Source organism: Sciurus vulgaris (assembly GCF_902686455.1).
Source record: "Sciurus vulgaris genome assembly, chromosome: 18".
Lineage (NCBI taxonomy): Eukaryota > Metazoa > Chordata > Mammalia > Rodentia > Sciuridae > Sciurus > Sciurus vulgaris.
Genome location: NC_136479.1, coordinates 27,645,495 through 27,672,641, shown reverse-complemented (window position 1 = coordinate 27,672,641; position 27,147 = coordinate 27,645,495). Strand labels below are relative to the sequence as shown.

Here is a 27,147-nt window from a genome sequence, read left to right as displayed (position 1 = left end):
TCATGTTTTTTAAAAAAATTTGTTCTGTTGATCTCTGCCATTTGATGATTTATCCATTGACCATTATATGGATAAAGGACTTCTCTTTGTACTTTTACTTTTGCTTTCTATATGTTGTGTCTTTTTATTCCTTTGTTTCTTCATTACTGTCTTCTTTTGGGTTAAATGGATACTTTATTTTTGGTTTTATTTTATTGATTTTTATGTGGTGCTGAGGATCAAATCCAGAGCCTCACATGTGCTAGGCAAGTGCTCTACCACTGAACTATAACCCCAGCCCTAAATGGATATTTTCTACTGTAACATTTACATTCCTTTATTCTTTCCTTTACTACATTGGAAGGACTGATCTTCTGAATAATTTCCTTGAGGATTTCCATTAACATCATTAACATATTAAATTAGAACAGTACAGCTTGAATGTATACCAACCTCACTAAAGCAGTACACAAAATATTCCCCATATAGCTGCATTCTCTACACACCTCTTTGTGCTACTATTGTTATAAAATTATACTTTATAAGTCCATTAACACACGTTTTATAATTGTATGCATTTAAAAAAATTAGATAGGAAAAGAAGAGTTACAAACAAAAATACATTAATGCCTTTTTTTTTTTAACATTTACTTATGTAGTTATCCTTACCCGTGCTCTTTTTCATGCAGATTTGTATTACCACCTAATGTCTTTTCTATTCAGTTGGTTAGTCTCTCGTTAGCCTATCTCATAGAATACGTCTTCAAGTGTTAAATTCCATCAGTTTTTCTTCATCTATGAATATCTGTTTCTCATTTTTAAAGGATAATTTTATTGGGTATAGAATTCTTGGTTGACAGTCTTTTTCTTTCAGCATATTGAATGTGTCGTTCCACTGCTTCTGGTCTCCATGGTTTCAGATGAGAAGTCAGCTGTTAATTCCTTTAAGGAGCGCTTGTGTACGATGGTTCTTTTTTCCTTGCTGCATTCAAGATTACCTGTCTATGGCTTTCCACATTTTGACTATGATGTATCAAGGTGAGAATCTGAGTTTATTCCAGTTGGAGCACACTGAACTTCTTAGATGTAGATGACTGTTTTCCATCAAATTTGTGGTTTTGACCACCATTTCTTCAAATATATTTTTTAACCCCTTCTTTTGTTCCCCTTGTTATATAACTTCTGTTATACATCTGTTGGCATGCTTGATGGAAAACAGGTGCCTTAAGCTCTGTTTTATTTTTGTTTCACTTTTTTTCTTTTTTGTTTCTCAGACTAGCTAATCTCAACTGACCTATCTTCAAGTTTAATGATTCATTCTTTTGTCAGTTCAAATCTGCTGTTGAGCCCTTTTAGTAAAATTTTAACTCTAGATTTCTATTTTTTATACTTTAATTCTTTAGACAAGATTTCTTTTAGTTATCTGAACATATTTAAAATAGTTTCTTTAAGATCTTTGCCTAGTTAGTTTATCCCTCAGATTCCTTAAGGTCAGTTCCTATTGATTGCTTTTTAATTCTCTGTATTGTTCATATACTTGTTTCTTTGTGCAAAACAGGATTTTTAAGTAGATGGGGTTGAACCCAGAGTTACTTTACCACTGACCTACATCTGCAATCCTTTTTTAAAAAATTTAAGACAGTGTCTAAGTTTATGAGACTCTTACTAAGTTGTTGAGACTGATCTTACATTTGCAATCCTCCTGCCTCAGAAGATTCCAGAGTTGTTGGAATTAAAGGCATGTATCACTGTACCTGGCAAAACTGAACATTTTAAATACAGGTTGAATATCTCTTATCTGAAATGCTTGGGAGACAGAAATATTTAAGATTTGAAGTTTTTTTTTTAACATTTTGGAATATTTGCATAAACATGAGATATATTAGGAAATTTAACACAAATCTAAGTAATCCTCCCACCTTAGTCTCCACAGGCATATCACCATGCCCAGCTTTAAAATATTTTAAATAATTTTGTATACAAAATGGTTTCATGGTGTGGATTTTTCATGTATGTGCTCCCCTATTTTTTTTTTTTTTGAGCACTTTAGATTTTTGGATTAGGAATGTTCTGCCTGTAATATTATATAATAACTGGTAATCAGATTCCCTTCTCCCTCAGAATTTGCTATTGCTTCTACTCAAACTTCCTTAATGTTTGGGTAATGACTGGACAATTTTCCTTAGCTACCTTAAGCCAATAAGTCCTTCATTCTTTGCCAAGGGGTCCCTTTTTGTTGGGGCACACCTTCAACACCCTAGAAATTGACAACTCTCTTAGCCTTAACTTCCTCCTTGTTTAGAGTCTCAAGTTCAGACAGAGATGAGAGAGTCAAGCTATCTAAGACATTTCCTGTGCATGCTCACAGCTTTGTGCCTAGGCTTCTAGATTCCTGAAAACATGTGAGAGCTTTTGAAAACCCTTTATGGACTTCTTGTCTCCTAAATGTTCTTTTTAAACTTTTTGGATAGCTTCTTGTTTGCCTCAATTGGTATTGGCGCCTTTGGCAGCTGCAATGTTATTTATTTGCCATTGTTGGTTCTTGGAAAATGCCCTACAGATAGGGTTTTACTCACTGAGTGAGCAGAAGGCAATTTAAGAGAAGTCCTGTGACTGAGGTTTTTTCCCCAGCATTGTCATCTAGGTCAAATGTTGCAATTCTCTGGGCATGGGGCTTTTAGGGGATTGCCAAACCCATTTGCACTCCTCAACAGGATGCTAGGCTGATGATTTTTCATTGGTACCATGGTTGGAGGCTGATGGGTTTTAAGGCTATCACAAAGCTAAGGAAGAATAGATTGGGAATTCAGTAAGTTAAAATGCCACAAACCTGGTCTGGGGTTGTGGCTCAGTGGTATGGCACTTACCTGGCATGTGTGAGGCACTGGGTTTGATTCTCAGCACCGCATATAAATAAATAAACAAAATAAAGATCCAATTTTTTTTAAATGCCACAAAACTCCCTATTCTCATAACTAATTTTTTATGGATTGTGTAAGATTTTGGCCAAATTTTAAATCGTAAAGTTGTTTTTGACCATTTTGGCCGTGCTTTCATTGTCTGTATGAAGATTTTTGGAGATCCTTATTCTATCAGTTTGGATGTGATTCCTCTCATCAAATTTACCTTTGATTCAATAATTTTTTAAAAAATAAATGCATTACCAAGCTCTTGCAAAAAAGATTGGCAATATTTTTAATGTTTCTAAAATCCAGGCTTGGCAAAAGTTGAGAAGAAATTAATTTTCCTACAAACAATTGGTAGAAATGTAATTTAGATGTTCGGAAGGAAATGTGATATCAAAGTAGGGTAGAAGATAGGAAGGAGGCAAAAGGAAGGCAACGTGAAATGTAATTTTAATCTAAAAACCTATGTCTTATGCTAAAGTGCCACATACCTTTTGCCCCAGGTCTGTCACTTCCCAAGCCAGTTCTTTCTCCCAGACTGTCACTTGCAAATTTCTGGGAAAATTTTCCATCTTAGAGTTACTATAAATTCACTTGCTTACAAAAATTACCTTGTGCAATGTTAATTACCTATGTAATAAGTAAATTAAGCAAAGAGAGGATATTTTAAGAAACTAATCTAGGGTACTCTACAATATCATCTATTGATCAGATAATAGAGACCACACCAGCTTAAGGATCCCAAGAATTTCCAAACCACTATAAACTGTCTTGTGGCCACCAATCTTCTGCCTTTCCCACTCACCTTCCCATACCCAACCCTTCCAAGTTTCCTTTAAGAGAAGAGAATGAGAAGAGTGTCTCTTTCCTGACGTGGCGGCTATTCTCCCTTGGACTCCGTTACTTGCTTTCCTAAGTAAATCTCTGTGCCTGTGACACTTCCTTAAATTAATTTTTGCAACATTTGTCAAGAACTTCCTGAGTGGAGGTCCTTTGCTCAGGAACACCTGGGACCTCCCTCCGGTGACAGTACTTGCCCCTACAAATTAGAAACTCAGATCTTGTGTCTGGATCAGAGACATAAGAAGAGATGGGGAGCATTTTCCTCCCAGGCCTGAGGGCAGAGGGAGAACACCTGCCCAAGAGACCAAGGGGCTTTTGCTCCTGGGAAAACGCAGTACTACAATGGTCCACCAGGGGCAGTGCTCTGCTCCAGGCCTCTGCAAGGAGGAAGGGCTCCCTCTAGATGTCTGTGAACCCCATCCACAGTCCAGGAAATGAGGTGCCTAGAAGGGTTTCCCCTTCATCAGCTCAGGTCCCACATTCCTAAGCCAAGCATAGCACTCAAGATGTCAGAAATCCACCTCCCAACAGGGGGTGCTCTTCCTCTTGCAATTTACAGAGGGGGAAAGGAGACCCAGATGGGAGCGTTTCTGTTTGTGTGAGGGTGCTTCTTAGCAGAAACCATCCTGGGGCAGGACAGGAGCCAGGTGTCTGTGCTTGCACTACTATTCCCCATTTCATGCCCCCCAACACTGCATCTTACCACAGCACCTGCAATGAACTGAAAGTGTCCCCAGCACCCCAAATTCAAATATACCTGCAATTAAGATTGGCATTAAGAGAGAGGCCTTTGGAGAGGGTGGGGGCCCATGAGTGAGTTTAGTACCTTTATAAAAGCAGCCCCAGGGAGCTCCCTCACCACATGCTACGATGCGAGGACACACTGGCAAGTCGGCAAACTGCAACCTGAAGAGGGTCCTCATCAGAGTCACATCACTCTGCTTCCCTGACCTTGGACTTCCAGCCTCCAGAGTTGTGAGAAATAAATGTTTATAAAGTCACCGAGCTATAACAGCCAGAAGGGACATAGCTCTAGATGCACCGTCTCACTTCTGATCTGTGAGTGTTCTCCTGCATCCTCGCATTCCCAGTCCCTCCCCAGTCTTCCCAAAGTCTTGTCAGTGTAGAGTAGGGGGCAGCAGCCAACCCCACTCCCCATCCCAGCCCATCTCCTCCAGTGGCTCTGAACCTCTTTCCAGGACAGACTCATCTAGGAGTGGCACAGAAAGCTCCTTGACACAGGTCCCCTCTCGGAAAATCCATTTGGGGGCTTGTCCATGGTATCAGTGAGCAGGAGGAGGGAAAGTCTTCTTTCCCCAAGACCCTTATCTTCTGCTTTCCTCAGGCCTGGGGGCAGGCACTGAGTAACAGCCCTCATGGGTCCTCCCCATGTGGCCTCAGGGAACCCTCTGTCCTCACTAACCACAGACACTGCAGATGTAGCCCAGCACATTGGTGGAGGTTGACCTCAGGATGGACAGGGTTGCTGCCTTGCAGAGGCTGCCCCACCCATCCCAGCATCTCCTAAGCTGTTATCTTACTACCATCCCTGTCTGCCAGGGCACTCAGCCCCAGAGAACCTGACATTGACCTCAGCATCAGAGCCAAAGAGCCCAAATCCCAAGACTCCAACCTAAACCCCTGAACCCAAGGAAAGGCAAATCTAGGCCACAGGCAACAGTCAGCCCAGGGCCCTGAAAACACAGAGACGCACACAGCCTGCCACTCAGCCTGGAGTGAGGATCCAGAACGTGGAGAGCCATCAAGGACAAAGCCCAGCTATGTGAGCTTGGTCCCTGGAGCCTGGACATTAGAATATGCCTAGTGTCTCATAGGAACTGCCTGACCTGGGTCTTCAGGTGGTCCCTCTCATTACTTCCCTCACCCCTTGTTCCCTTCTCAGAAGTAATTTCCTTTAATAAAATGTTTGCTTGCCTTCCTTTATTAGAGTGCAAACCTACAGAGAACGCAGAGGATGGATGTTTCTGCAAGGAGTGAACAGGTGTTGGTGGTGCAGTTCCGCATGCTGCCACCAGAGGGCAGGGCCGCCCCACACTCACGGGACAGCGGTGGGCGCCTACAGGCGAATGGAAGTCTTCTTTTCCCTTGGGTGGGTCCTTTTTCTGCCCAGGGAACCGCCAATCTCCGCTTGGGGGTAATGCGTGAGGACGCCCTACCCTCTGGAAGCTCATCAGTGGGAGGGGTTGTTGTGGTTTCAGTTTAGGGGAACTACTTTCTAATGAAGTCTGTGTGCTAATCTTGATCCTTCAGCTGTGCTGACCCCTCCAAACCCAGGGCTTTTCCTTTTCCTTCACTGTAGGCTGGGGCGAGTGACCACCTGGCCTGCGCCGTTCAGCGGGGTTGATAATCTTGCTGCTTTTCACTCTGACCAGTCTCCCGTTTTCAGCCATATGCCCCTCTCCGCCCACCAGGGACATGGTTCCTCCAATCCCTCAGCCTCTTCCGCCTTTGAATCCCCTCCTGGTGAGGAGTCCTCTTAGCAGGAACTGAAGCTTCTGTTTTTCTCAGCTTCGACAATTGCTGTTAGTACATCCGCTACTTCTAACAGGCAGACATCTTTCTTCTGTCTTCACTTACTTTCATGTTCCCTTTATGTTTGTGGAGTTATGCCTTAAAAAATTCTTTCTTGTGAATTTTTGGATGAAGGGGAGATGAATGTGTGCCGAGTCCCTCATTCCCTGCTTGTCATTTCACCGGGTCAATAGCTTGGGGGCAAGGTTAGACGTTGCATCCTGCAGATTCTGGGGGCAGTTATAGCCTGGATGCTATTATCAAGAGGCAACGGGACAAAGTCGGAAGAGCAGAGATTGCAAGGCTGGTGAGCACACTGGTGCATGCGGGCAAGTGTACATTTGGGGGGCTGTAGGAGGCATCTCCCCTTCCCTTCCTCACTTTGTAATTCACTGGGACACACATGACTCAGAGGTCAAAACACCAGCTTCATTATGGATAAAGCTGATTGGAGGAGGTAGCTGCTGGGGCACATGAGCTTCCCCATACTCTGCATCTCTAGTCCCCGGTGAAATCAGAAACCACAGCTGTCTGCTACTAGGAAGAGTAGGGTTCAGAACAGGCTGCCCAGGAGGGTCGGGCTGGGCAGGGGCACTTGGTTTGCTCAGCACCTTCGCCATACTCAGCAGTGGGGTGATCCCTGGTAAGCTAAGGGGTCAGGTGGGCTTCCACTCTTCCTGGAAGGGGTGAAAGTCCTTTCTGCAAAGATCGGAAGTGGGAGACATGAGCCCACAGCATGCCATTTTTTCCAGATCCTGATTTATATCCTTAGATGACTGGTGATTATGCACCCTAAATATGGGCAACAGAAGCAGATGTACAGCAATTATCACTTTAGTGGGGGGGGGGGGTTGGGGAGGAGCATACAGCTGGCTAACACTTATCTAGGAATGTAATTCCAATGACCTAAAAGTCACCGGTCATGTGCACCATGGATCCTAAAGGAAGGAAATTTTTTTCCTAAGAATGAAAGGAACAGAAGATTTTTAAGATGACCAGAGTCTCCCAAAGAGAGTCCGCATAGAAATAGGAGCGGAGAGGGAAAAGCTGCCACCCTGGGGGTGGACAACAGGACTCTAGCATTTTAAACACTAGGGTGTGGTCACCATTTGGGAATGTTGAATGGCACCCCGAAGGAGGGTGTTGCTCCACACAGTGCTCACTGGACCCTGCTACCCACATCTGTCCTTGGTGAGGAAGAAGCCCAGGGAGTGATATCTGCCAAACTCCCTGCAAGGCTACGAGTATCTCCGCAAGAAACTCCCCGCTCTCCAGAGCCCCAGGAGCTTGGAATCAGGATCATGGGGTGGGGGGAATCTTTCCAGCTTGCTCACCCTGGGAAGTGGAGAACAGCCCATTCTGGGATGGTGGATGGAGCCACCAAGCGCCATATCTGGAAGTGACTGCTCAGGATGTTTCAGTTAAAATGAAGCACAAGCCGGCCAGGGGCCTGCACATTCCCTGAAAGCCGCCCAACACATCCTGGGTGGGGAGCCACTCTCCGCCTTGCCGGGTGCTGTCGGCTCTTTCTAATTTGGTCTTGGGGTCTCTCTGGGGACTAGATACAAGCTCTAGCCCTGTCCTGACGGTGCTCCAGAGAGGTGGCCATGGATGCTTTTTTTTTTTTTTCATTATTATTTTTAATCTTTTATTAAAATTACTTTTACAGACTGCATCTTGATTCATTGTACACAAATGGGGTACGTACAACTTTTCATTTCTATGGTTGTGCACGATGTAGACTCACACCATTCATGTAATCATACATGTACATAGGGTAATACTGTCTGTCTCATTCTACTATCTTTCCGTCCCACCCCACCCCCACCACCCACCCAGGGTGCTTCTTTATCCTGGCCAATGGCCCAAAGCCCAAGTGTCCACCCCATGATCAGGTGGCCCTCCCATGGGAAGCTCGTTCATGCCAGCAGATGCCCTTGTGGCTCTGTCTGACCTGTGTCCAGGTGATTCCTACCAAGACAGCCCCTCTCAGGAGCGCCCCAGCCCAGGAGAGGTCAAGTTCAGGTGTGCAGTGAGAGGAGAAGCAGAGTTGGCCAACAGAACCCTGGAAAGGGCAGAAGTGGTGGATGACAAGGAAGAATGGTGTCCCCCAGGGCTGCCAGACAGTGGGGAGCTCACCTAGTGGGTGGGCAGTGGGAGGACTGGGATGTGCCTCTGGTAAGACCCGGGCATGACTGGGGTGGGTCCATGGACTGACTGGTTTAAAGAAAGCCCGTGGGAGGAGCACACTGATTGCTATGACTTGTGTTGGCTGTTAGGGTTCATCAGGTCAGCAGCTGTGAGTTTGGGGTCAGGGTGAGGAACCTGTAGGCTAGATCACAAACAACCATGTCCTCTGGGGGAGCTTCACCTAGGCCAAAGGCAACGAGCAAGCTGGGTTTCGAACAGCCTCTGTCCAGCCACAAATGGACACTGAGGCAGCAACTCTATTGAACAAATGGATGGCACCAGATCAAGCTAGGGCCCCCTAAAATGCCTTCCCCCAAACTCTGCACTATAGCCAGACCTGAAGGTTGGGGGCATTCAACACAGAGAGAGGACAAAGGCCACTCCTCTCAGCCTGGTCCTGGGAGGACAGGGAGATCAGGGGTCAAGTTCTCCTGGCCTGATGGGGGGGACCACCATCTACCTGTCCTTTCCCACAGTGCAGAGGGAGCTTGTCCCAGATCTCATGGACACCAAAGCGTCCAGGAGGACTAGTCAAGGGAGAGAAAAGGTCAGGGGTCACAGCGGCCTGCTGAGTGGGCCTCGGCGTGCACAGCCAGCGTTGTTTGAGCAGCTGTACTCAGGTGCGACTGACATCCAGGAAACTAGACTGTGCAAGCGTGTGGTTTCAATACCTTCGGAGACACACAGGCACACACCTGCGAAGCCACTGCCTCTGGCAGGAAGGTGAACGAATTCCTCACCTCCCCCAACTTCTCTGCCCGCTTTTGCCCTCCTACCCCTCACTCCTGCCCCCAGGCAACTTCTCATATTCTGTCATTAAAGATTTGTTTTGCCTTTTCTCGGATTTCATTTAAAATGGAGTTATACACGTAGCTTTTTTTTTTTTTTTTAATTTGGCTGGTTTTTCTCAGGATAATGCCCTTGAGATTATGTGACAATGATTCTTTTTATTAATGAATATTCCATTGTAAGGATACATTATGATTTGTCCATTGTCCTAATACCAACAGATATTAGGGTTGTTTCTGAATTTTGGCACTTAAAGCTGCATGTACACACCACTTAAGAGACATTTCATTTCTCTGGGGTAAGAAACGGGTTCTTACCTAAGTTGACTAGGTGACTAAGGTTCTTACCTAAGGTATGTGTTTAACTTTTAAAGAAAGCACCTGGCTATTTTAAATTGTAGAAGCTGAAAGCAGTAAGGACTATAAAAGGGGGTAGGCACTGGGGGCTCAGGTGTGAGGTGCTCTTGACTGGAGTCAGAAATTCCTGCTGCATCCAACTCATCGACTCCTCTGAAATCCTCTGTGACCTTGGGTAAAAGCCAAGTCCCCCACAGTGGGGAAGAAGGGCATTTTAGTCAGCTCTTTCCCTGCTGTGACCAAAAGATCTGACAAGAACAATTAGAGGAGGAAAAGTTTATTTTGGGGCTCACAGTTTCAGAGGTGTCAGTTCATAGATGGTCGACTCCATTCCTTGGGGCCTGAGGTGAGGCAGAACATCACGGCAGAAGGATGTGGCAGAGGAAAGCAGCCAAGGACATGGCACCAGGAAGCAGAGGGAGAGATAAGGAAGAGAGGGAGGGAAAGTGGGGGTGTGGGGGGAGAAGGATGAGTGCTAGCTTCCCTCACCACAGACAAAATATAAAGACTATAAACCCCAAGGGCACACCCACATTGGCCCAGCTCCTGCAGCCACACCCTACCAGCCTACAATTACCACCCAGTTAATTGAAAACTCTCATAATCCAGTCATTTAACTTCTAAATGTTCTTGCATTGTCTCATACATGAGTTTTTGGAGGGACACTTCATATCTAAACAAGCCATAATAGGGGGGCAGTCACAGGTCACAGTATCTAGAGATGAGAGTCCCGGAGGGAGCAGGCACATGGGCTGGGGATGTCAGAATCTGGGGCTGGGGGATCAGGCCTGGAATTGGGAGGAGACAGCCTAGTTGGCCAGGCCCTGGAAGCTGATCCTAAAAGGAAACAACACTGTTAGCTGGAAGGAAGAAATGTATTTCTAAATGGTGCTGGGGCGGGGTCTGGTGAGGGCATGTCTGTCTCCTGTCAGGGCATGGGTGTCCACCTCCATCCCCTAGAGCAGCTGGCGCACACAGGAAGGGACAAGAAGTGGGTCTTGGGAGTGGGTGGGGGAGTCCCAGGACCCCTGCATGTGGGCCTCCTTGAATAGCCTGTCTCTGATGGCCTGTGCCTCAATGCCTTTCACCCAACCATAGGTCTTCCCAGTGTCTGGGAGACACCATCGCCGCAGCCATTGCATTAGCACAGAGGATGGCCCAAGTCTATGAGCCGGTTTGGGTCCACCGACATGCCTGTCTCCTCCAGCTTGGGCTTCTGGTGAAGAGGGACAAGCTGGATTTTCTGGTGCTGGCTATAAGAGATGCCCCAGCCAAGACTTGCGGTGCTCTGTGTTGTGACAGAGTCTAGAGAGGCATGGAAGTCCAGGAAGAGAGAAATCTGTTCCTGTCCCATGGTAGGTCCTCTGCCTCTATTTGTTGAGCCTGCCCTGGAGACTCACCTGGAGACTTACCGTGTCCTTACCCTTCCTGACTCAGGAAGCAGCAGCTTGGAATTGATGTACCTAGTTTTTATTGGTTAGACATTTTGCTTTTTAACCACTTATTTCTACATCACATTACCAATGTCATTTCTTAGGGAATGCTTAGCATAGGTGGTTCAGTTTGTTCTTTGTGACTAAATTCCTCAGAAGTTTGGTTATTCTTGCCAGAACACTCTTTGTGCGGAGCTCCTTGACTGGAAGAGAGGCCCAGCACATTTCTGCTGCCCAGGGTGGGAGAAGGCCCATCACGGTTCTGCCTCTTGGAACGGGTTTGTTTATGCGGGACACGTATGGCCCCACACAGCATCAGCCTGATTGCTGTTCACTGCCTCTTCCCAGACAATCCCGCTGCACAGGGAGCCCCCGCCACTTTCTCCTGTTGTCTGAAAGCTCGGCTCTTGCAGCACAGGGCAGCTGCTTCAGGCTGACCACCTGAGCTTGCTTTATCTACTTTTTACTCCTGCCAGGCTCGCGTCCTCCTGGAGGTACTGAGCCAAGTGCACGTATTTCTCTTCCACTGTAGCATCAGGTTGGGCGATGGCGTGACCAGGTGCAATGTACAGAATATGTTTTGCAGGTTGCCACTTCTTCACTGTTCCCAGAGCCACACCTTCCTCTACTGGGATCATCACTGTCCTGTCTGCCAGAGGATTTTTGACATTATTTTCACTCCATGCTCTTTGTCCACAAATTGGCAATTCTAAGGGAGTTTGCCAAAGTGACAGAAACCAGTTTTATTTCCATCATGTGAAAGGGAAGTTATTTTTTGTTGAATTGCTTCTTGACCAAAAGAGTAGCTGATTTCCTTTTGTGGCCTCCACAGGATTGAATTTGGGGAACACTGCCACACCATGGGGTGGCCGTATACTTCACCTTTTTGAAGAGCTTGTTTTCCCCACATAGCCACATAATTTGAGATGGAATAAGGAAGAGTGAGTGAATTTTTGGCCCCAGACACGTCATCTTTCATTCAAATCATGTGCATGTTGCAGAGACAAAACTGATGTCAACTGACATCAGTTTTTAAGTGGCAGTAAAGATAGGAATGGATGGGGACAATCTCATGATGAAATGATCAGGTTTTTGGTGGTGGTGAAGGGGAAAGCCGGGCTTGAGCAGATAGGCTGAGAACAGTCAGCTGGTGTGGGGGAGTCACACCACTGAGACCCACTCAACCCCATTTCTCCTCCTCCAGCAGGTCACGCATTATAGATCTCACACTTCAAGCTTGATCCATGATGAGAAATGCAAACCAGAAAGTGTAGTCCATTACAGTAAATGTCATTTGCTCCTGCTCTTTATAAGCTCAGGCAGCTCCTCTCCCTAGGTGCTTTTTTTTTTTTTTTTTTTTTTTTAAATGGGTGCAAAATCTTGAAAATAGATGGTTTCTTTCACTTCTTCTATTTGTGCTGTTAATACCTATGTGTCTTAATTTACTGAAAGGGTTAACTGAACACCTTTTAAACACTTCATCAAACTGACAATTATTTTTATTTACCCCAAAGAAAGGTGATCTTTATGGTAATGGTTAAGATGTATCTCAAATTCAGAAATGTGAAAAACAATTTGACAAAATATGAAATGGTACACATTAGCTTCTTTATTGAAGAGGCAGCTCAGACCCATATTATATATGCAAAAGTGTGGAATGACAAAATAGGTAATGACCCTTTAACCCTTTCCTTAAAATATACACCATGGTAAGCTTTAAGGACAGAGTGCAGGAAATCTTAGTAGATGCCATTAAAACTACTGCAAATATTTCCTACACTGAATTATGCAAAATCTACCAATTAATTCCTGTTATGTAGTATATTCACATACATTTAGAAAAATATCTTGAAAGAGTGAACTAGCCATTTGATTTTTTAAAAAACTTTTTATCAAAGTGTAATATACATGCAGAAAAATACACATATCTTAAGTACAGACCTCAGAACAGACATTCAGCACCCAGATTTAGAAACAATTATCAGCACCAGATAAACACCCTTGTTAAACCCTGGCCAAGGCTGTGGATTTCTAACTGCATAGACAAGTTCTGCCTGTCTTCATACTTAGTATCATGTAGTATACTTCATACATAGTATCATGTAATATACTTGCATGTCTGGATTTCTTTATTGTGACATTCAGCAACCATTGCTCTGTGGACTTAAAAGTCCATTCATTCTCAATGTTCTACAGTATTTTACTGTGAAAATATACCACTTTATTCATTTTATTACATGCCTTAAGATGATTCTGGGTTTTTCATTTCATAATATGCATATTTAAGCACCTGTCCTTCGGTGGATACATACATGTGTGTCTGCCTGGTTTGGGTAAGGGCTATACCCATGTTTAGCTGTTAAGTGCCAACTTTCCAAAATGGGTTTTATCAGATGGCAATTTCACTAGTACAGAATTCCTGTTGCTTACATCCTTACTAAACCTCATGCTTTCCCATGCCTTCCATTTTAACCATCTCAGAGGGTGGGTAGTAATAATAGTATTTAAAATTTCCACTTCCCTGATTAAAAAAAAAAAAAAAAGCTAAAATTCACTGGCCATCTGGATGTCATCTTTTGTGAAGCAGACAACCAGATCTTTAGCCCATGTTCCCCTTCGTTGACTGTAGGTGTTCCTTTATATTCCAGATAAAACACCAGAAAGCAACGGGCTGCAGGCAAAATCCTGACTGTCCATTGTGCTTGCAAATAAAGCTTTATTGGAAAACAGTTATGCACATTTATTTATGAAGTGTATTTGGCTAATTTTATAACAGCAAAGTCAGGCAGTTGTGGCAAAGCCCAAAACATTTGCTATCTGGTTCCTTATTTTTAAAAAAGTACCAATGCTTTTTCTAATCAATTGTCACACATATGAAGCACATCTGTTATCTTGTACCTTTTAGCTTCCTACTCACCTTCTTAATGGTGTCTAATAAAAAGTTCTTAAAGTTAGTATATCCAAATTAACAGACTTTTATGGCTTAATGTTTTTGGATCTTAAGAAAACTTTGCTTAAACTAAGGTTTTAAGTTTCTAAGGTTTTCTTCATAAAATGTACATTTCATATTTAGATCTACAATCCATCCAAAATTGATTTCTCCACTGTTAAAATTACATAATTCGATGGAAAAAAACTTACTGGAAAAATACCCTTCTCCCCACTGCACGTCACCACCACTTCTGCACAACTGTGTATGCAGGGTCTATTTCTGGAATCCTTATATTCTGTTCTGTTGGTGTTTTCTTTGTGCCAGTTATCACACCATGATGATAATATTATGGCTTTATAGCAGGTATTGGTACAAGGGAATAAAAATTCCCCAGCTCTATTTTCCAAGACAGCCTTGACTGTTATTGGCCCTTTATTCATATACTTTCAAATTAGCTCGTTAATTTCCCTAAAGAACTTTCTAGGATTTTAAATTGCACTGAATATGAGTTAATTTAGGGAAAACTGACATTGTTCTGAAATCTGCAAACAATATAAATCCCTCTCACTGTGCTGTTTTTTTCCTGGATAAAGTTCTTGAAAATGTTAAATTTTCCCTTAGGCACTTGAGGATTTTTGTAAGTGGTATTGCTTTTAAATTTTTTATTTTGTTTGCTGGTATAGTAAAAGAGATTTTTTGCAAAATGACCTCAGGTTCAGGGACCTTGCTCTTTTTCTTTTCTCTTTCTTTTTTTTTTGCAGAGATGGGGATCATACCCAGAGCTTCACGCATGCTAGACTTGTACTCTGCCACTGAGATACTCCCCCAATCGTCAATTTACTCATTAATTCTAATTATCTGTACATTTCTCTGAATATTTATGTGCAAAATCCCATCATCTGCAGAGGTTTTACTTTCTTTCCAATCCTTATGCCTTTTCTGTACTTGCCTCCCTTTCCTGGCTAGGTTATCCTACATATTATTGAGTAAAAATTGGTGATAATGAATATCCTAATTTATTTTTTCATCTTGGCAGAAAATTTTTTCATTAAGTATGCTGTTGTAGTTTAAGTTATGCTCTTTATCCAATTAAGACAGTTCAACTGTATTCAGCTGAGATAATAATGGATATTAATTTCACATTAATTTTCTACATACCAGATCACTTTTCTTCATGTGATCACTGGTTTCTTTCTTTTTTTTTTTTGGGTGGTGCTGGGGATGGAACCCAGGGCCTTGTGCTTGCTAGGCAAGCACTCCACTAATGAGCTAGATCTCCACTTTTGAATATTTAGCCACCTTGCATTCTTGGAGTATGACACTGCTATCTTATTCCTTTTCTAGAATAAATCCATCTCCATTTTTATTTGTTCTGGTTTGGGTCATGTGATCACTATTAAAGTTACAGTAATCCTTCCATACCTGAGATTTTGCTTTTATGGTCTGTTATTTGCGACTGACTACAGTTCAAAAACATTAAATGAAAAATTTCAGAAATAATTCCTAAGCTTTGAGCAGCGTAACATTCTGAGTGATTAAATCTTGCTCGCTCATGCCTGGGAAGTGAATCATTGCTTTGTCCGGTGATCCACACTGCAAATGCTACCTGCAGTCAGCATAGTCATCACATAGACTGTAGCAGTATCACAGCACCTATAAGGTTTGGTAGTATCCATGGTCTCAGGCATCCATTCAGGGTTTTGGAACATGTCCCCCACTACTGTACTGGCAATCAGCATGGAATTGTCACTATTGGCTAAGAATAATCAGGATTTACTGTCTGTGCCATATGAAACAATGGTGGGCAGCCAAACTCTTCTAGCAAGAAATGAGGAAAGAACACTAAGTCAACAAACCAAAAAATGTCAAATAGAAACTTATTTGTTCTGAAATACTGGGAATGACTCAAAACACAAAATGTCACCTCACCCTATCTGGATGAGATAAAAATGTGGACAAAAATTTCTGAATTACATAATACTGACACTCAACACACTCAAATTTGTGGATTAGGAAACAAGAGTGGTATGAGGGAGCTGGGATACTTTGTATATATGAACAGAGCAGTTTCACTCTCACTGAAACTCAATTCCAAATTATATATGCATAGTTTATCAAAAGTGTTTTTAATTTTTTCTTTTTTGCTCATGTACAGTTGAAAACTTTACAAAAACCACTCTCCCCTCTAGTGATGAGGCAGGCATTCACTAAAATTCCACTTGTAAATTCCACTAAGAATAGAAAATTATGTACTTCATTATTTTATACCTATCAAATATTATCTCACTCACAATATGTCCTATTTGTACATTTTGCCATTCTAATACTCAAGAAATACTGACTTTTCATAAAAATTATTCAAATCCAAACTTGCATAGAACTATCATTAGACTGCATTTTAAAACATGATAAGAAATGCCATACATTTATTTAATGCTACTGTTCTCATGATTGACTAACTCCTGATGATTTTTAAACTTCATTTTATCCAATGAAGATCTATTCAGAGCTGAGAGCTTCTGGTATCTTTCCTATAAACACCTGTTTCTACCTTAGAAATATGGCTTTTGGCATTACAACTTCCAAGATAATGTTTTACACATTCATCATATTGACATATTTCTCCTTAGTATGACTCCCTGATACGTAAATACACTTTAAATCCAAAATAAATATTAAATATTTGTAAAATTCTGCCTCTGTATAAATTATCTGGTGTTCCATGAGCTGTATGGTCTTGCTGAAGTATCTGCTTCTTGTTGCACTTTTAGGGATTCTTCTCTGAAAATTCAGATTAAAGTGGATCTAGCAACTCAGTGCATTTCCCCATTCAGGAACATGAACACTCAGATGAACAATATTGGGTTTCCCATATTTGTTTTTCTAAAAATTGAGATTTTACTTTAGAGGTTTTCCACATCAAGTACATTCATATTCCCTCTTTTATGAATTCTCTGATGGCTATTGAAGGCTGATCTGTGGTGGAATTTTTTCCCACATTCATTACATTCATAAGGTTTCTCTCCTGAATGAGTTCTGTAATGTACAGTGAGGTACGACTTCTGAGAAAAGACTTTCCCACACTCATTACATTCATAGGGTTTCTCTCCTGAATGGCTTCTGTAGTGTACAGTGAGGTTTGACATCCGAGAGAAGACTTTCCCACATTTACTACATTCATAGGGTTTCTCTCCTGAATGAATCCGATGGTGAATAGTCAGATATGACTTCTGAGAGAAGAATTTTCCACATTCGTAACATTCATAGGGCTTCTCGCCTGTGTGTACTCTTTGATGTCTAAAGAGGGATGAGTTATGGGAGAAGGTTTTCCCACATTCGTTGCATCCAAAGGGTTTCTCTTCTGCATGGCCTCTGTAATGAATGGTATAGTATGACAAATCAGAGAACGATTTTCCACATATATTACATTCATAGGTTTTCTCCCCTTCTGGGAGTGCCTGGAGCTCACTGAAGGCTGAATTTTCAAGGAAGGTTTTCCCACATTCATTACATTCATAGGGTTTCTCTTCTAAATGGGTTGTATGATGATCAGTGAGATACGGCAACTGAGAGAACTTTCCACATTCACTACACTCATGGAGTTTCTCTTCTGTGTGTACTTTCCGATGCCTAATGAAGGCTGAATTTAAATTGAAAGTTTTGCCACATTCGGTACACTCATAAGGTTTCTCTTCTAAATGACTCCTATAATGTATAGTGAGGTATGACACCCGAGAAAAGAACTTCCCACATTCACTACACTGATAGGGTTTCTCTCCTGTGTGTGTTCTCTGATGTGTAATGAGAGTGGACTTTCGGTAGTAGGATTTCCCACACTCATTACATTTATAAAGTTTCTCTCCTGTGTGCGTTCTCTGATGGTCACTGAGGGCTGACTTGCGGGAAAAGGACTTCCCGCATTCGTTACATGGATATGGTCTCTCTCCTGAATGGTTTCTCTGGTGTAGGGTGAGATGCGTTTTTTGACAGAAGGTTTTCCCACACTCATTACATTCATAGGGCTTCTCTCCTGAATGGGTTCTCAGATGCTGTGTGAGATGTAACTTCTGACAGAAGGTTTTCCCACATTCAGTACACTTATAGGGCTTCTCCTCTAAGTGTGATCTCCTATGTACAGTGAGAGTTCCCTTTTGACTAAAGGACTTCCCACACACATTACATTCATAGGGCTTCTCTCCTGTATGAGCCCTCTGATGAATGATGAATTTAGACTTTTTACAGAAAGACTTTCCACATTCTGTGCATTCAAAGGGCTTCATTTCCATCTGTGACCTCTGATAGGCATTAAAATTTGACATCTGGATGAAATCTGGTCCAGAATCGTCCCATTCATAGGGCTTCTCCCCCATATAAGCTCTCTCGTGAGCAATAAAAACAGCTTCATTGTCTAAGGCTTCCATGCACTCGTCGTATTCAAAGGATTTCTGCAGAATGCTTTCTTCACTTTGAGAACAGGTATCCCCATTGTGATTGAACTCATAGGACTTCACTCCATGACAAGTTTTTCCACACTCATTACACTCATCAGGTTTCTTTCTGGCATAACTTCCATCACTACTAATTAATTGTGAAACAGATTCTAAATTCTTCCCACAGGAAACACAACTGTGAGCATTTATGCCTGAAAGAACACAGTGTGTATCCACATAAGTTTCATCAAAAGCATCTCCTCTATCATCCATCAGAGTTTGGCTGTTCATGTCACCAGCTTGCCTTGAATGTTGATCTTCATTTTCTTGGATTCTCTCTACCATGTCATCAACTTTCCAAACTTCTGAAAAGGAATAAGATTAAACAGATCATGTGAATCTGAACACACAACTAACAGAAATGGGAATGGTATTTAAGTGTCTTATTTGTAGGGCTGATTCTGGCTTTAGGGTCAATCTCCACAAATAAGAATAAATGAGTGTATAGGTCTCTTTTTCTTTGATTTGTGACAGAATACACACATACACAGGGTGGGGTGGAAGGAAATGAGGAAGGAATGGGACAGGATGGGACTCAGTGCATTTAAAAATAAGAGGAGTTAATTCACATTGAATACTAGTACTTTATTACTATGTAACTATAGCGTTTAAAACTTCAGTAGTAAAGATAAAACAAACTCAAGACCTGAGAAGCGAGGACAAAGTCATTGAAAAAGTGCTAGATTCAGGCAGAAATGGAAGGACTTAGAGCAAAGGAGGTCAAGAACTATTACTGGGTGAATATGCAAAGAATACATTCAAGTTTGGATTATGTTTAGAAGAAATAGATTATAATTTATATTAAATCGCAAGCTGTCACTTCATACCAATACTATTACTCACCTAGACCCTTCCCAAACCTTTGCCTTTCTACACTGCATATAAATCCAAACACATATTCTAAAAGTTCCAGTTTCCTCATGTTTGGAGATAGTCCTATAACCTGGGATTAGAATAGTCTATGACACAAAACAAATGCTCATTAAGTTTAACCATTAACATTCTTTGAATTTGCTGGCATAAACTCCCCAAGCCAGTTATGTCCCTACCATAATACTTCTTTAAATATCAAATTCCAAAGTTGCCCCTATGACCATTTTAAAAAGCTGGATACTCTATTTACTGACCTGAATGACTTTGACAGGGGAAGTCATCATCATCTTCTATTGTCCATGGCTCTTCTCCCTGCTCCAACTTAATGATCACATTTGGTTTGGTTACATCATACCCTGTTAACAAGAAATGAAGAAGGACTCAGACTAGAAATGGAGAAGCACTCAGACTAGCTGGCTGTCCTCAGAATCTATGACACTGAGGATGACACTGCCCCACAGGCTGCATAACAAAGCACCCCATCTTTTTACCTTAAAAAATTAGAACCTCTCAATGGAGAAAGAGATACAAATATTCAACCTATGCCCAAGAGGAAATAAAAGGTCTTATCACTTGCTCCTTTACAAAGGCAAAATCTTCAAACTTCAAGTGTTGAGAATGCAAGCTGTCCTCACCCACAGAGACAAGGTTGCTGTAGTTCTCCAGCATCACATCCCTGTACGTCATCTTCTCTTCAGGGTCCAGCTGCTGCCACTCCTCTTGAGTGAAGTCCACAGCCACATCCCTGAATGACACTGGCCCCTGCAGTGGTACCACAATCAGAACTGGAAGATGTGAACAGAGACAAGATCTTCCCAAGCTCACTGGTAAAGTTAACTACAAACACTGTACACCTTATTTTATATTTTGGACTGTGGAGGAAACACAAACTTATTGGAAACATATTGCCTTTGAGTTCTTTAATATGTAAGAAACAAAAAAGCAAAATTAAAAACCAAGAAACAACCATTTTACCAATGAACTGAGTTTCCGACACCATTCCTACTCTCAAAAAGCAGACGGCCTGATGAAGATACACGTGTAAACAAACATGCATTTTACTCCTTCTCACTTCCTTCAGTTCCTTTGCTGGCTGGTCCTTTCCTTCTCCTGGACCCCTTCATGGTGTAGCAACCAAAACTGGGCCCTGTCTCTTTCCTTCCCATCACTGTTCTGGTGCTGTCACCCAGTTCCACATCTTTGATCTTCTGCCTCTTTTATCTACACAGCCAGTTACTTTTGGCCATCTGCAAAATGAAGTTTTTTTTTTTTTTACCTCTTTCATCTTATCTCAAACATCTCATTCTTGCAGTAATGTGTGCTTTTTGTTTGATGAATAACCAAAGGTATTATAGAGTGGTGCATTCAAGGTGAAGAGTGGTTTAACAAAAGGAAACCAAACTATTTTAAGTTTATACTCCCAAATTATGCTTCACAGATTTGGTTAATTTGAAGTCCCTAGGTATTAACTATGTATTTATTCTACACAATTGAGGTTAAAAGATGATGATGAAGTCTTAAATACCAATGGCAAAAACTGAAGCAGCATCAATGTTTAAGAGGTTGGTATAGAACAGGTCAAAAGACACCAAGAAGGTGCTTTCCTAAGGACAGATTATTGAGACAATAAGGGTCAAATGTCATTCAAGAGGGTAAAGTGAATGTACACAATGATTTTCTTGCCTCAAAAAGAAACAAAAAAGTCTAGATCAAACAGAAAAATAGATTTCATTCTCCTAAGAGCACTGGAACGCAGAGGCTAGGAAATCAGGAATTTCTCTGAGGGCATCTTTGAGGTCCAAAGAAAAGTAAAAGACAAAAAAAGAAAAAAAAAAAAAGAACCTGGAGTCATGAGACACACAACTCTATACAGGGGCTAAGAGGCTGCAGCCAAAGCAAACAGCAGGTTTTCCAGCAGAGCCCTTGAGGATCTCCAGGTCCATGGCAAGGCCTAGGGCTCTTGTGGGTAGCACAGTGATTGGCTGACGGAGAAATGTTCCTGAGTAGCTCACATGGTGATCTGATTTCTGGATACAGAACAGCTAGATGAATGGTGGATCTGGTAAGAACCCTATGGATATGGCAGTGCAACCAGAGACATGGCAGAGCACATCATACCAGACCTCCGTCACTAGGACAACCATATATGCACTATCCACAGAGGAAACTTCTGTCTGGGACAAATGATAAACCACGTGGGACATCTGGAATATAGGTGCAATCCAAGACTGTCTCAGGAAAATCAGTACATATATGTTCAACTCTATCTACATTGGACAAGTATTCTTTTCCCTAAAGGCAGACTCCTAAAAAAGTATTCCCAAAGCAACAGAGCTCAAAGTTCTTAAAGAAACTCGAGCAAATTAACTGTATTAATTCACCACCTTGACAAAATGGAAAGATGCCCAACTATGTATCCCTCCCTATTTACTTCAATACTCTGCAGCCATTCTCTCCATAGGGGAAGAAGGAACCAAATAGTGTGATTATTTGAGGACGTGAATGTTAGCTATTAATAATTATTCTCTTAATAATCAGAAAATCAAGAATCATCAGTTGAGGAAAACAGGGTGAATAAAAGATAAGCATCACGATGAACAACCCAACATTGACAAAACCAAATTCATAAAGGAAGCAGAACTTAGATTCTATATACTGGTTCACATTTTTAAATGATTTAAGCAGGATACTGCTTGCATAAAATAAGAATATCCTGCTAAGAAATATTGGAGAATACTTAAAGAGTATAAAGACTGGATTGCTGAACTGCTTTAAAAACCCTCATATAAGAAACTTGATTAACAAATGGGACATAAAATGTATAACTTAGGAAATCTGTCAGAAAATAGAAATGGAAGTGATGAAAGCAAATTTGGGACACAAAAGTCAGATTCAACAGGCTCAGCATTTTCATAGAGAACACCAAGGATGGACAAAAAGAAATAACTAAAGACAGAACTGAAAACACAACACAGGTGAGGAGACACACAAGCCTTCTCATCTAAAGGGCTGAAGAATACTGGGGAAGAAAATACAGAGACCTAGAAATTTCCTGATAAAATATCTTAAAATTGAGGGCTCAGGATGTAGCTCAGTGGAAGAGCATTTGCTCTGCATAGGCAAAGTCCTGGGTTTGATCACTGGTGCTTCCAAAATAAAACAAAAAACTAAAGTTTAAAAGTCCTAAAAGCCGGGTGTGGCGGCATACTCGTAATCCTAGTGACTTAGAAGGTTGAGGCAAGAGGATTGCAAGTTCAAGGCCAGCCTCAGCAACTTAGTGAGACCCTGTCTCAAAATAAAACACAAGAAGGGCTGGGGATGTAGCTCAGTGGTAAAGCATCCTGGGTTCAACCCCTAGTACCAAAAAATTCCTAAAATGTTAGCAGGAAAAAAAAAAGCAATTTATCCTGGTAACTGACATTCTACTTCTCATCTGATAGAATACAATGGAGAACTGCCCACAAATTTAAAAGAGAAATATAAGAGTCAGAACTTATAACTGTATAGCAAGCTGAAATATTATTTAAGCCTATGGCACTTTAAAGATACTTTCAGAAAAGCAAGACAATTTATTACCTAGGAAAACAGTTTCTTTAAAACACTCAAACCTTAGTGAAACATCAGCAAGCAAGGGTTTTCAGTGTTTCTGTAAGAAGCAGATCTTCAGACTTAAAACATAAAAAGGCAAGTACTCAGTGAACATGTTACATTCTATTATAAAAGATGCATCAACCCCAGGTGGACACCCACCAGTGCAGTCACAACTGTGCAGGACCCCAGACTGACCCCCTGAGACAGCAAAGGTAGAGCTGCTACTTCAAACAGAAATCCAAGTTGGATCAGGCAAGAAATGAGCTGACAAATTCCCTCATAGAAAGTAGACTCTTGAAGTGCCGCTCCCTGGTGGGGGCTGTTCATGGTGGTTCCGGGGTCTCCAGCATTTTTCCTGGTGGAGGCCCTAAATCCTTCCGAAGCGGGGGCAGCAGAGCTTGAGGTTCTTGCTGGTGTGAAATGACCGAGTACAAACTGGTGATGGTTGGAGCAGGTGGTGTGGGTAAAAGCGCACTGACAATTCAGCTAATCCAGAACCATTTTGTGGATGAATATGATCCCACCATAGAGGATTCTTACCGAAAACAGGTGGTAATAGATGGTGAAACCTGTCTATTGGACATACTGGATACAGCTGGACAAGAGGAGTACAGTGCCATGAGAGACCAGTACATGAGGACAGGCGAAGGCTTCCTTTGTGTATTTGCCATCAATAATAGCAAATCATTTGCAGATATTAATCTCTACAGGGAGCAGATTAAGCGAGTAAAAGATTCAGATGATGTACCTATGGTGCTGGTAGGAAACAAGTGTGATTTGCCAACAAGAACAGTTGACACAAAACAAGCCCATGAACTGGCCAAGAGTTACGGGATACCGTTCATTGAAACCTCAGCCAAGACCAGACAGGGTGTTGAAGATGCTTTCTACACACTGGTAAGAGAAATACGCCAGTACCGAATGAAAAAACTCAACAGCAGTGATGATGGGACTCAAGGTTGTATGGGTTTGCTATGTGTGGTGATGTAACAAGATATTTACAAAGTTCTATCATCAAAAAAGAGCCACTTTCAAGCTGCACTGATACCCTGGTCCTGACTTCCCTGGAGGAGAAGTATGCCTGTTACTCTCTTCATCTCGGAGAAACTCCTGCTACTTCCCCAACTCTCAGTAGATGAACACAACAGTCTTTGCTTGAGAACTTTTCAGAATAACTACCTCCTCACTTGGTTGTCTGACCAGAGAAATGCAGCTCTTGTTATTCCCCAATAGTTTTGCGCCCTGGGTTCTTCCCTATAGAAACAAACACATCTCCACCACCCAAGTTTTTCATCTGAAAGTCAATTCATGCTCTGAAACAGAACCAAACTAGACATGAAATTCTGTTGAAAACAGTTTCTCGAGCTCTAAAGTAGCAACTGCTGGTGATTTTTTTCTTTTTCTTTTTTTTCTTTTTACTGTTGAACTTAGACCTATATTAGCTTTTGGAGAAATGTCATACATTACATTTTTGCCAAGAATATAATTAATTTTGCAGATTGGTTTATTTGTAATGTTATCAGCTATAGTCTATAAACTGGCATCTGCACTATATTCATAAATACAAAAGTGAATGCTGACTTTGGAGTCTATCGTAGTCTTCTCAACTTTCATGAAATTAAATCCACCTTTCACAACAAAGTGCCTTTTCCCTAGAAGTGATTTGTAGACTTTCTTATAATACTTCACTGGAATAGATGTCTCAAAAACCATTATACATGAAAATGAATATTTCTGACCCATCTACCTTTGAAGGAAAGATATACCTAGACGTTAGCAGATGCCATTTCTTATGTGAAGATGATTTTCCAGAGGCCTATTTGGAGCTTTCCTCTGCGGAAAAATGAAACTGGAAGCAATTATGAATAATTTCACTTAATTTTTATCTAGTCTTTTTTGGTAGGTGACTACCTATAAATGTATACAATTTGTTTCTTTTAGCTTATGGATAATATCATGTTCAATGAACTTCCATTTATATTCAAATTTGGGTCATACCAGAAAGCTCTACATTTGCAGTTATTCAAATATTATAAAAATTTGATGTGATGTTATAGCTGTAATCAGTGATTTTCAAACCTCAAATATAGTATATTAACAGATTACATTTTCTCTGCATATCATAGTCTCTCAGTGTGTATATATATCCCCTTCTCACCCTATTCTCTGCCCCTTATCCCACACCAACAGAGGCTTGATTAATTATTTCAGTTGAGTAAAGCATGGTGCTAATGGACCAGGGTCACAGTTTCAAAACTTGAACAAGCCAGGTAGCATCATGCAGAGAAAAATTCTTCCACATTTGCTCCCTGGACCAGTAACTCCAGCTAGTAGTTTTGTTGGATGCCTGCTATTAATCCTGCAAGGAAAGAAGAGATTAATAAGCATGAGTCCTCTACTTTGACTAGAAAAGTTTGATATTTTAAGGAGGATCAGCTTAGGAGTCTTTATATTTTAACCTCCCCCCCCCCTTTTTTTTTTTTTAAACAACTTTGAAACTAAGTCAATTTTTTTTCATCTTTTTGAGAATGAGGGTGCCTCAAATCAAATGTTTTTAAACTTATAATGTTCTCTGAAGGACTTTAAATAGATGTTGATAAATTAGTCTTCATAATAAACAGCAAAAGCTGATGAGTTTGTTCAAAACATGAAGTAGCCTTTGGAATGAAATTGCTATCTGAGAAATGAATAGAAATGTGATTAATTATTAGGAGGATATGGAGGAATAGTATTTCCTTTTGTAGATAATACCTTGATAATTTTCTATTTTTGGTGGCATGGGGATCGAACCCAGGGCCTTATACATGCTAACCATGCACTCTACTCCTGAGCTACATTGCCAGCCCTAGGAATTATAATGAAAAATAGATTTGGATAACTTTTGATAAAGGACTAATTCCAGAATGGCCATTTACTGTTCTAATGTCTGAACATTTTGAGGTTTTTGTCTTCTAATATGAATTTTCATTTATTAAGCAAACTCCTCATTACCCATAAATGAGTTCAGAAGAGTTGGAAGAAAAACACACCCAGAGTATAATAAACTTGGAGTTGTGCTCCTTAGTGCTAATGCTGGGAGCATTCACAGTAGGCTTGTCATTTATAAATGGAAACTGTGCTGTTTTGTGTCTGCTCCTCTTGCTCTGTCTTTTTCCTGAAGTTATATTGGGACTTATCACCTCATTTGTACTTTTTTGTGTCTATGTGACTGGCAGTGTGAATCTAAAAAGTCTTTTAAATTTAATGTCAAATTAGGGAGAAAGATTAGTTACTCCTTTTGGGCTCTTGTGGCCTTAGCCCTTGTGTGTATGTATCTATAGTTTGGTCAGATATGTTCTAAGCACAGAAGTAGAGAAATGGGGCCAAAATTCAGACTTGAAAATGTTCTTTAATAGCTTTTAAGAAGTTGCACTTCGGTGTGAATTTTGGCACAACAGAATGACAAACTTAAGAGTTAAAAGCTGACTAAGTTCAGTTAGTGTGGTATAAAATACAGTTTTTAGAATATGTGATTAATGAAAATAATTGTTTTACCTCAAAGTCTCAAGGTCACTTTCCCCGATTTAAGTGCCTGGCCAGCTGTCATAGATTACATATTCCATTATGGTTTTGTTTTGTTTTTTAAAGGTTGCACATTGGACAGTGTGAAAATAAAGATGTTCTGTCTAAAGCTACCATGCTTAATCTGTAAATGAATCTGTTAAATGCTGTATTTGCTCCAGTAGCTTACTATGGAATGTTAACTTAGTAATACATTATACTTCGTTTTTCTTTAGGAATTTAATAGGTAAAATTAATCTCTCTCTCTCTCTCTCTCTCTCTCTCTCTCTCTCTCTCTTTTGGTGGGACCCCTGTTTAATCTTTCATCATCCTTTAAACTGCTGTGAATTTTGTTTTGACTTGAAAGCAAGGATAAAGGAAAACTTTTAGAGAGATTTTGGTTATTTTTTTCCCATTCCAGAATTTGTGATCATAATCACATTTTGCTTTGTATTCACAGTGATGCACTCTGAAGCTGGCAGCTACAACCAAGAACCAAAAACTGGTGCATTCTGCTTCTTATAATTTGTCTCTACTAATAAGTTACAAGAAGCAAGGGTAACTAATTAGGGAAAATATTTTTATTTGGGTTGTTTCTGTAAACAAGGGACTATAATTCTTGTTTTTTTTTTTTCATCTTTACTGTTCTGTAAGCAGTCTAAGGTGCCATGAAATTATTTTAAGAGTTTTTTT

The 27,147-nt window shown here is 41.1% G+C and overlaps 2 protein-coding genes across 2 annotated transcripts in view; one reads left to right on the top strand and one right to left on the bottom strand.

The window, feature by feature from the left end:
- Window positions 1-12,616: 12,616 nt before the first annotated feature.
- The window catches only part of RBAK (RB associated KRAB zinc finger), an 89,327-nt gene continuing 74,796 nt past the window's right edge, over window positions 12,617-27,147 (bottom strand). Inside the window, exons 3-5 of the mRNA XM_079120685.1 lie at window positions 19,959-20,085; window positions 19,578-19,679; window positions 12,617-18,755 (exon numbers count right to left, since the gene is read on the bottom strand). Coding sequence (XP_078976811.1) covers window positions 16,864-18,755; window positions 19,578-19,679; window positions 19,959-20,085 — 2,121 coding nt within the window. The 3' untranslated portion in view covers window positions 12,617-16,863. The remainder of the gene's footprint in view (window positions 18,756-19,577; window positions 19,680-19,958; window positions 20,086-27,147) is intronic.
- Window positions 23,217-25,044, top strand: LOC306649605 (GTPase NRas-like). Its single transcript, XM_079120686.1, has one exon. The coding sequence runs from the start codon at window positions 23,335-23,337 to the stop codon at window positions 23,902-23,904; it is 570 nt and encodes a 189-aa protein (XP_078976812.1). The 5' UTR covers window positions 23,217-23,334; the 3' UTR covers window positions 23,905-25,044.

Excerpts from the sequence above, each read along its gene's own strand:
- LOC306649605 (XM_079120686.1), top strand. The coding sequence starts at position 23,335 with ATGACCGAGTACAAACTGGTGATGGTTGGAGCAGGTGGTGTGGGTAAA.